The 11,613-nt window shown below is 38.8% G+C and overlaps 1 protein-coding gene across 1 annotated transcript; it reads right to left on the reverse strand.

Moving 5' to 3' along the window:
- Positions 1-2,527: 2,527 nt before the first annotated feature.
- On the reverse strand, positions 2,528-5,644 carry LOC104000863 (phenylalanine ammonia-lyase). The gene is made up of 2 exons (XM_009423007.3): positions 5,186-5,644; positions 2,528-4,541 (listed from the first exon to the last, which is right to left on the reverse strand). Exons 1-2 carry the CDS (start codon positions 5,569-5,571, stop codon positions 2,792-2,794), a joined length of 2,136 nt encoding a protein of 711 aa, XP_009421282.2. The 5' UTR covers positions 5,572-5,644; the 3' UTR covers positions 2,528-2,791.
- Positions 5,645-11,613: the final 5,969 nt, after the last annotated feature.

The following is an 11,613-nucleotide window of genomic DNA, read 5'->3' on the forward strand; positions in this document are numbered from 1 at the left end:
ACATAAAATTGCTACATGGCTTTCTGGGTTTAACAGGCTACTACTGCAAGTTCATGAAAAACTATGGAGAGATTAGTGCACTAGTTACTTCCTTACTGAAAAAAGATGTCTTCCAATGGTCTGACAGAGCCTCCGCTACCTTCGACAAACTTAAGGCAGCCATGACGACGACGCCGGTGCTAACACTACCAGATTTCAACCGACCCTTCATTATTGAGGCCGACACATCTGGAGTCAGAATTGGAGTCATTCTCATGTAAGATGGTCAACCACTCGCATACACTAGCAAGGCATTATCTCCCTCCTATCAAAATAAGTCAACATATGATAAGGAGATGCTCGCCATTGTGCGCGCAGCAACGCGGTGGAGACCCTACTTGATTGGTCGATGATTTCAAATTAAAACCGACCAAAAAAGCCTTAAGTACTTTTTGGAGCGAAAGATATCATCCCCTAAGCAGCAAAAATGGGTAACAAAACTTCTTAGATTTGATTATGAAACAACTTACAAAAAGGGGAAAGAGAATGTTCTTGCAGATGCGCTTTTGTAGTTACCCGAGCAAGCTGAAGTTTCGGTCATTTCACTTCCGACTAGCGACTTCTTTAAGGATATTAAGATAAAATGGCAGGAAGATTCAGAGACTAGTAAGATTATAAAAAAAAAAAAAAAAAAATGGATGAAGCACCAAGCTCTTGGCTCATTACAATTGGGACTCAAAAGAATTACACTATAAGGGATGCATTATACTTGTGACAAATTTTACTTGCATCTTCACAAGCAGATTTTGGACAAAGTTATTCCATATGCAGGGTATTAAATTGAAAAGGAGTATGGCATATCACCCACAAACCGATGGCCAAATAAAAGTTGTAAATAGGTGCTTGGAGATAGCCCAAAGCCACCTACCAAATATGACTACGCAAGGAGAACTCCAAACCCAACCAAGTGCTATTATTGATCGACGGATTGTGACTCAACGATGACAAACCACTGAAGTGCTAATATAGTGGGCGAACCTATTATCAGAAGATGCCACTTGGGAGAACTATGACGACTTGAAGATCAAATTCCCAGAATTCAAGAATCGTCAGCCTCGAGGACAAGGCTGATTTGAAGAGGGCGGGTCTGTTAGGACTCTAGCTAGGAGAGTCCTAATTGAGAGGGACATTCATGTAAAACCTACCTAAGCCGACCCCTATTAAAGAGGTAAAGAGGTCGGCTAGGGTTAGGAGGTTGTTTCTTAAAGAAGAATTAGGAGTTGTAAAGGAATAGGAGTCTTAAGAATTAGGAGTTGTAAAGGAATAGGAGTCTTAAGTAGGAGTCCTATTAGGAGTTGGTTAGAAGTAGGAGTCTTGAGTAGGAGTCCTATTAGGAGTTAGGGTTTAGAAGCCCTATAAATAGTCATGTATTCCTCCTCTTTTCATAAGCAATAGATGAATCTTTTCTGCAGCCTTTGAGCAGCAACTTGGAGGGAAGAACCCCTATAGAGTTCCAAGGAGGCCGATCCCCTAAAGAGATCAACCCCAAGTTTAGAATCTGCAAAAGTTCTAACACCTGGTATCAGAGCTAATATGCTAGAGTGTACTACTCGGTATGCTCGTACTGTACCGAGCTAAGCTCGATACTTGGGTATGATACAAAATTGTGAACCTTGTTCAGAAAATATTTTCTGATCTACAAGCAAACCATAGTGGAATTCGAAGGCTACAATGATACTGATATATAAAGATAATTAAACTCGTCTTCTCCTCTTTTCCTATCCTTTATAAGACTACTATGAGCGATGGATTTAGAGACAAATGAGATATAAGAGAAGATCTATAATCTCTTATGATTCATGCAGCTAAAGGGAGATGAGAGAAGATATATAATCTTTCAATCATGTCATGTATCTATGGATCAGCGTATCCGTGCATTATGTGTATAGTCTCTAGGAGATTCTGTCTATTTATAGGTGAGAGCAAAAAGTCTAGAATAAATAATTAGAAATCTTTTCTATCAATATCATATAATAAGGAATCCTATCATAATTAAATTTTCTTTGTATTGATCGATAATTATAATCATATTTGTATCTATCAAATGTTCTCATGTTGTTTTCTGAAGCAAACGATAGTCCAATATGTTGAATTGATCCTGTGAATTTTCTGGCATGTACTCTCTGATCTTATGGGAGTTCATAAAGTCAGAAAATGCTCATCTTCACTTTGGCACATTTTTGGAGTAAAATAATTACAAAAGTTCATCATCATAACGTCTCCTGGGCCAGCTTTTCTTGCAGCTGTGTTTCCATCACAAGGCAAAGCATACGTGCAGTGACGCGTCTTTGGAGCACTTGTGCTATTACTTATGGCTGGTTCAAAATCCATTCAATTATGCTGTAGCTCATGCTTGGTTCAGAATCCACCCTACATAGAGGAGTTTGCACGTCAGAAGCCACTTAACTTTTTTCCTCCTATCTTATTCTTGAATTAGTTCTCTCAAATTTTCTTAAATCCTATAACTTAAGAACAAGAACAAAGATGCTGAAAGTAATCCTTGAATTCTCACTTTATCTTGGATTCATAGATCAAATTCTGTTCAAATGAGTTCTTGAATCAATGTTACAAACATGCTCCAAGCTGCTTTGCTTTCTTAAATATATAACGATGGAAACTTTGGAGAAAGGAACAAGCAACAAATTAATGCAGCATTGCAACGTTCACTACACATTTCCCCGCTTCTGCTTAACATACATCGACAGCTATGAGAAGAAGAATTCAAAGAGGAACTAATGCTCCCATCTCTTTCTCAACATATGGGAAGTGGCGCGCCATTCCACTCCTTCAAGCACTCGAGAAGTGGATCGATCAGCGACCCTGCGTTGATGGCCACAAACACCTTGTCGAACTCCTCGCCGGGCGACCTCACCTTCTCGCCGGTGAGGCATGCAGTGCCGAGCTCCTCCCTGACAAACCGGTACAGTGGGTACGATCTGCATTCCTTGATTCGGTTGGCGATGGTCGCGTCGCCGTTCTCGACCTCAGCCCTTGCTCCCTCCGCTGCCTTGGGCAAGACGGCCTTGAGCTCCTCCTCGAACGCGGTGATCTTTTGGAAGATGGAGGTGCTTGCGTCCTTCTCCTTCTCACCGTTGGCCAGGGCATGCTCCACCAGGACCATCCTCAGCTTGGGCATCAGAGCGTACGTGGAGCTGCAGGGGTCGTCGATGTAGCTGAAGACGTGCTCGCGGTCGACGATGGTGATCAGGTCCTTCTCGCAGAACCGCGAGGGTTGGAGCTCGCCGTTGACGTCTGCGGTCAGGACCCTCTTGGCGACTTGGCTCACCGTGTTCTTGACGGCGTTCTTGAGGTTCTCCTCCAGGTGCCTCAGGTCGATGGCTTGGCAGAGCGCGACCAGGTAGGTGGCGGACATGAGCTTCAGGATGTCCACGGCATCCGCCGTCTTCCTGGAAGAGATCAATCCCAAGGAGTTGACGTCTTGGTTGTGCTGCTCGGCGCTCTGGACATGGTTGGTGACCGGGTTGGCGAGGAACTGAAGCTCGGAGCAGTAGGCCGCCATGGCGATCTCGGCGCCCTTGAAGCCGTAGTCCAAGCTCGGGGTGCGCCCGCCGGAGAGGTTCGACGGCAAGCCGTTGTTATAGAAATCGTTGACGAGCTCGGAGAACTGCGCGAACATCAGCTTCCCGATGGCGGCGAGGGCGAGGCGGGTGTTGTCCATGGACACGCCGATGGGTGTGCCCTGGAAGTTGCCGCCGTGGAGGGCCTTGTTCCTGGAGACGTCGATGAGGGGGTTGTCGTTGACGGAGTTGATCTCCCGCTCGATGGACTTGGTGGACGAGCGGATGACCTCGATCTGAGGGCCGAGCCACTGCGGGGAGGTGCGCAAGGCGTAGCGGTCCTGCTTCGGCTTCTGCAAGGGGTCTTGCTCATGGAGCTTCTTCGCTATCTTCATAAACGAGCTTCCGTCGAGGATGTGCTCCATGATGGCGGCGGCCTCGATCTGGCCCGGGTGGTGCTTCAGCTTATGGGTGAGGTGGTCGGTGAACTCCGGCTTCCCCAGCATCACCTCGCAAAAGACCGCCGACAGGACCTCGGCGAGGACGGCGAGGACGTTAGCCTCGTAGAGGACGACCGAGGCGAGGCCGGAGCCGACGGCAGTGCCGTTAACGAGCGCCAGGCCCTCCTTGGGCTGGAGCTCGAAGAAGCCGTGGGGGATGCCGGCGCGGCGGAACGCCTCCGCCGCATCGATGGCCTCCCCGGCGGGGTCGAAAGCCTTCGCGTTGGGGCGGCCAGTGAGCAAGCCGGCGATGTAGGACAAGGGGACGAGGTCGCCGGAGGCGGTGATGGTGCCGCGGAGCGGGAGGCAAGGGGTGATGCCGCAGTTGAGGAGGCCGGCCATGGCCTCCAGGATCTCGAACCGGATGCCGGAGTAGCCCTGGAGGAGGGTGTTGACGCGGACCAGCATCGCGGCCCTGGCCGCCGAGGCCGGCAGCGTGTGGCGAGACTCCCCCCCGGAGCCGAATATTCCGGCATTGAGGAATCTGCAGCAAGGAATCTCGATGGATCAGCTGTCACAGCTCGTGGTTGCCAGTCTCAAGGCAGTGTAGCAGCCATGAGACGAACAAATGATAGGCACAGGGAATATTAAGGATTCATGTACACCACAAAACCTCGAGCCTATCATGCAGTCGCATGCAACATCACAAACATAATGATTCTTGTAGGTAGAATAATAATGGAGGTCAACACCGTTCCAGCTCATAAAATATGAATGCAAACCACATGTTTATTGCCCATGTTAAGCGCCCCACCTACCCCACAAATAATTGATTTCATGATTCCTTCTCCGCCGATTGGGTTGGTCGTGGCAGCATCTACTAATGTGGATCTCATGTATCTTTTTCGTCCTTTGTAGTTGGATCTTGGTCTCTCTCTCTCTCTCTCTCTCTCTCTCTCTCTCTTATTGCATCCGCATGCAACGACAAGGTTGCGTGCAGGGCACTGTGCAAGCGACGAGGACCATGCGACTGTTCCACTGTCTTCCTGGATACAGATTGCACCAGACCATGACAGCTCCTACTCTTCCCTTCTCGACGAATCAGTGGATCAAACAGCCATGGATTCTACCTGTTATGCTTAATGTAACTTGCTCTCCTAGGTATGATGGGAAGAAGGGGTGGGTTACCTGATGAGCTCCTTCTGCAGGGCTCCTCCTTCCTTGGTCCGCCGGTGCGAGGTGGCGCCAAACCCGGTGGTGACGCCGTAGCTGTCGGTCCCTTTGGTCATGCTATCCACCACCCACTGGCTGCTGGCGCGCACCCCGTCCCTCGCCGAGTCCGACAGCTCCACCCGAACCGCTGCCGCCGTAGCGACAGCCGCCACCTGGGAGATCGTGAGCGTCGCGCCCTCCAGCCTCACCAGAGGCCGACGGGACTCCTCCACCATCCGCCTGACCTCGTCGAGGTGGCTCCCTGACAGCGCCTCCGCCGCCGCGGCCCAGTTCAGGGCGTCAGCCTTGATGCACAGCCCATCCGTGGTGCTGTTCGTGTAGTCGCCGTTCTCGACCTCCATTAAGAGAGAGAGAGAGAGAGAGAGAGAGAGAGAGAGAGAGAGAGAGAAAAGTTGCCAGTAGAGATGGAAAGCTTTACTGGGAAAGAGAGAGGTGACAAGAGAAACATTAAATAGAGAGGCAGAGAGGAGGTGGTGGCAATGGCATGGGACAGTTGGGGTGGTTGGAACAGGGGAAGAGTGGGTTAGTTGGCATGGACTGTGGACCGTCGGATTGCGATCGATCGAGATCGTACGGTGAGAAATTAACATTATCATTTCCTCGAAGACGGAGGCGCGAGGCGTTGGTGGGATCGCAAGGGGATGTGTAATCATGCAATCATTTTTCCTCACCATTTCTTCTATCTACTTTGGCTTTTCTTCTATGTTTTTTGTTTTCGTGGTATAATGAATTTTAGAAATAGTATAATTAAAAAAATAATCACCTCTAAAATATAAATAAATAAATAAATAAATAAATATATATATATATATATATATATATATATATATATATATATATATATATATATAACATATAGTATCGTATTGATCGAAGACGATGACACCAATTAACTTAGCCGGTTAACACTCCATGACATGATTTAGGCACTGAATCTCACCCTCACATTTTATCATTCAGATCAAATTTAGATATCCATTGCCATTCCGTTTGCTTAAACTGAATCATGGTCTTTATTAATAAAATTTGATACAGAATTAATAAATAAGTGGATACTTAAATTATTAATTAATAATAAAGTGAAATTAGTTGGGAAAAAAAGGAAAAGGCTCCGAGCATTGTTGAGCTACCACATATGTCATTGTCTACACCAACCTCTCTTTGTCTCTCTTTCCTCTCCATGTAGTAGGTGAGAGATGGCTGCCAAATTGCTTTGGATCGAAGGGGATGTAACAATCAAGACGAGATCCAATTGATGGAGCTAATTATGCTCACATGCTCGTGTGGGGAATGGCATACGTGTCTCATCTTAACCATGCGATTGATTCCATAAGCTCACCGAGTTTTTTATACAGCTCGTTCCTGAATCTTTGGACCGTAGCTTCAGTCTAGTTGTAAGATTAACCTGAATCTTTGACGGTCAAAAGTCACTTAAACAAGGATTGATTGAATTACTCATAGTTCATATGTACCAATTATTGAATTACTCATGATCGTGGTTGAGCTTTCGATCTCGATAAGTTGCGATGACATTTTCATGATTAAGTTATTTTAGTACGATGATGATGATGATGGGTTTGATTCTTGATGGGAGTTCTTTCGAATGATAAATCATCGGTCACCTAATAAAAGATAGTTAGTCGAGAAATTATTGTTCAAAATTGATCTTTTATGCTATCAATCAATAATCATGATCTTTACTAACATCTTCTTCTCATTAGATACTTAGCACGATGATAAGTGCACAACTACGACAAGGTTTCTGCCCCCTCTTTGGGATCTGTCACAATAAAATGGCGATCAACGTTCCATTTGGGATCAGTAACAAAGGAATTCAGACATCCCAATGGAAGATTCTCCTCGTACTTCTTGTTTCTACAGAATAAGAAAAAGGGATTTTAATGTTCATGTTTGGAACGTCTCCGTCATCTGGTTTTGATCCCATCGGACATTGAATTATCGACCACATAGTTATCGATAGTTTTGATGCATGATTTTATTTTCAAGTCAGAAAGTTTAAGCAGCATGCTGCCGAACTTCCTGCCAACTCAAATCTTCTGAATCACATCCCTTTGTTATGCTCAGTACAAATTTCCTCCCATCTTAACTCAAAATATTTATAGTCAAATTAATAGTAATCGATGTTAAAAATAGATAAAAAGAAGAGATAAAACTATTACACAAACATTCTTTACAACTTCAAAGTACTTTACCAAACATATGATTTATATTGTTCCATAGATACATTAATTATATTTAAAATAATTTTTTTTTTTTAAATTCAAGAGTCAATAGTCAATTTGGTTTGTCCTTCTATAAGCATTTAATTTATTTCTCCTCTTGATATAATAAATCTCTCTCAAGTTTAATTTGAATGTTCTCTCCCCTTAAACTTATTCTAGCTAACATACTAAGTTTCTTTCAAAGTTATTGAAATATTTTAAATTTGAGAGGTTTTATAAGTATATCGACCACTTGTTAACTTGTCTTGACATAAAGTAGCTCCACTTTTTTATTTTTGACATGAATCTCTTATAAATGAAATCTTATATTAATATGCTTCGATCTTTCATGATAGACTGGAATTCTTAGCTAAAGCAATAACTAATTTATTATTAACATAATCTTAATTGATTTCTCACATATGAAGTTTTTGGAGTAGTCCTCTTAGTCATATTACATAATAAATATAAAAAAAGCTATTATATATTCTACTTCACAATTTGATATAGCAACAATATGCTTTTTTTTTTTTAAGATTATATGAATGTTTCACCAAAATAAAATATAAATCCAATTGTACTCTTTCGATCATCGTAGCTTCTCGCTCAATTATTATCACTATATCCAATGAGCTTGATTCTTTTAGATGATAAATAAAATATTTTATACTCAATTACTATCTCCTTTGCATAATTTTCTTATGAGATGAAAATTCCTTCATTGTTTTGTATAACTTCAATACCGAGGAAATAAGTCATTAGGCCCAAGTCAGTCATCTCAAACTCCTTCTTCATATAGTGCTTAAAATCTTTAATCATGGAGATATTATTACTTGTAAAAATTAAATCATCTATATATAAGCATACAAATATGATATCTCCAACAAAATTAAATTTCATATAGAGAGCATGTTCATGTGGACATTTAGAAAAATTATTTTGAATAAAATAAATATTTATCTGAGAATTTCATGCTCATGGGGCTTGTTTAAGCCCATAAAGAGCTCTTTTAACTTATATATAATATCTTCTTGTTCATAAGTAATAAAACCATGAGGTTGTTGAACATATATCTATTCTTCAAAATCTTCATTAAAAAATTACTAATTTAATATCCATTTGTAAATTTTTTATTTTATTTGAGTCGCTAGGGAAATAAGAAATCTTATAATCTCCTATCGAATAACTAATGTGAATACTTCTCGATCCCATATTATCATTTGTACTCTTTTGCAACTAATTAGATATTATATTTCTCCGCTTCCCTTTGTTTATTTCTTTTTATTTTAAAAATTTACTTAACACCGACCACTTTGTGATCTTTTGGAAGTGTAGTAAGCTCCTATGTATTATTTTTGTTAATAGCATGAATATTCTCATTCATAGCTTCTTTGAAGGTTAATGAGTCATCTCTTATAAAAAAAAAAAAAAAAAAGTTTATTATTGTTAGTATTAATCCTTTGAGTCACATGCTCCTAAATCATTCTTGTCCTTCTTATAGTTGGATTTCTTGAATCATGTGACCTAATCGATCTAGGTTATGATTTAGACAAAAACTCTTCGATACTTGCTTATATTATATCATCCTTTTCTGAATATATAACTTTCTTATGTGCTCGTTATTTTTCCAATTCCGATTCTGTTATTCATGAAACTCAACATTGACATTATAACTTTACCTGTGATAAGATTACGGAGTTTATAACCAAACAAGACATATTTCTAACTTTTATCCTCAATGTTTGTTCTCTTTTCTTTTGGTATCTTAGCAAATATAACACTTTAAAAAATTCTCAAATGATCGACTCTTCATTTATGTAAGCTTCATATTTCTTCTAGTGTAATATTATCAATTCATCTTATTAAAAATATGTTAAATAAATAAACTGTACAAGAAATAGCATCTCCCCAAAATTCTTTAGGAATTCTTTTTTCCTTTAACATGCATCGGATCATATTAAGTATAGTCATATTTTTTCTTTCTAAGATGTCATTTTATTGAGGTGTGTAGGAATGATGAATTAATGTAAAATTTTATTATTTCTATAAAAGCTTTTAAATTTATTTGATATATATTCACCATTCTATTTTTTCGTAAATATTTAATTTTACAACCATTTTGACTTTTAACCAAATTCTTAAATTCTTTGAATTTGCCTAAAGTTTCTTTATTTTTCTTTAACATATATAAAGCTTCTTTATTTTTCTTTAACATATAAACTTAAGTTTTGTCACTATGATCATTAGTGAATGTAAGAAAATACATGTTTCTTAGTGAATGTAAGAAAATACTAGACTAATATGGCCACAAACATTTAAGTGCACTGGATCAAGTGGATGCTTTATTTTTTTGTGCTTTTGACTTTGAAAGACTTTCTTTCTTACTTACCCATAACATATATTTCATATAATTTTAATGGGGGATCAATTCTTAGCATTTATGTCATCATATTATACTTTTATAAAAGTTTTAAAGCCTTCAAATTTAAATGAGTATATCTAAGATGTCATAAGGTAGAAATATCCTTAATATCAATTTTAAAATAATTTGACTAATCAAAAATACATAAATACAAATGAAACATTTTGTTCTTCCCTATTTTCATATATGAGATTAATGTTTTATTTTTATCATGAATTGAAAGAGTCATATCTTTCATCTTAATAGTCTATACATATCTTTGATTCACCTTTGTATTCAAGAGTAAGCTTGGTTTATAGTGCTTGCTCTATAGATTTTTCTTCTCCTCTTTTTGTAAGTTGAAGAGAACTCATTAGTTGTTTTAAGATATTTGTTCTAAATCTTTAGACTCTTCAATCGCTATAGCAATAAAATCAAACTTTGGATTTAGAAATTTTAGTATTTTTTATTATTTTTTGATTATTTATTTGTTCACCATTTCATCTCATGAACAATAGAAATGATTTTTGAGAAGCAATTAGAAATAGATTCAGAAGTACCTTATTATAATTTTCCAAACACGGCTCGTAAAACTTGTAGACGAAGGTTTCTTACCTTATTCACACTACTAAATATTTTTTGAAGTATTTCCTAAACCTCTTTTGAAGTATTTGATAGAGCGATGATCTCGAATATTGTATCATCCAAGTACTTGGTAGATCGTGAATAAAACATTTTTCTCCTTCCTTTTTCTATCTTTGAGTTGTTTTCTTGCTTTGTATTCATTGCCCTTTCTTCTACTAGATTTGATTCAACAAATCAATTTTTTATAAACTCACATATATTTTGGGAGCCTAGAAGTATCTTCATTTGGATGCATCATATATCATAATTTTTTTTTGTTAATCTAGGAATTTAAAGTTAAATGGTGCGTGGGGAAGAAGTCATACCAAATGTTGAAATAGATAGGAATAAGAGATAGAACTATCATGTAACGGAAGATTAGGAAAAAGCATAATATTCTATTTTTTACTTAAAAGTTTTTACAACTTCAAAAACTCTACATTAGGTTTATATAGTTTTCATAAATTTATTATATTAATTACTTTTTTTTTCTAAAAAATCAATTTGGTTTATCCTTCTCTAAGTATTTAATTTATTTTTCCTCCTGATGTAATAATTCTCTCGAACTTTTTATGATGACTTTAATTCCTCATCTGACCATATAAACCAACCATCTCAATTCGTTTCCAGCTGCATCTTGGTTGTCTTTGCTATTTAAGTTTCTCATTAGCATTAGCTTTGATGTCATTTATCATGATTTGACAATAGAATAGAATAGCTATCCATTGACTTAATAATCCTAAAACTCTACTCCTTTTAAGCCCACATTTCATAAACTTTAGAGTAGTCAAAAGGTGAAAAAAATTGCTTGTGAATAGCATTGCTATGTTTGAGCATTCAAAAGTGCATGTGAATAACATTGCTATCTTTGAACATTCATCATTTGGAAAATTTCCACCAAACGAGCTATCACGATCCAACGTGAAGAGATAATTGACTCGTTAATTTGATGAATCTGAATTAGTGACTCAAAATATTTATCATCAAATTAATAATAATAGATTCATCAAGCCATATAAATCATCTCAAATCCCCTTCAGTAGTTCTTAGACACTTACATCCCTCACCGACGACAATTTTGATGTTATTTATCATATGACCCGACTCAATAAAATAACTGAATTATTAATTTAATA

This window comes from Musa acuminata, chromosome BXJ2-2, assembly GCF_036884655.1.
Source record: "Musa acuminata AAA Group cultivar baxijiao chromosome BXJ2-2, Cavendish_Baxijiao_AAA, whole genome shotgun sequence".
Taxonomy (NCBI): Eukaryota; Viridiplantae; Streptophyta; class Magnoliopsida; order Zingiberales; family Musaceae; genus Musa; species Musa acuminata.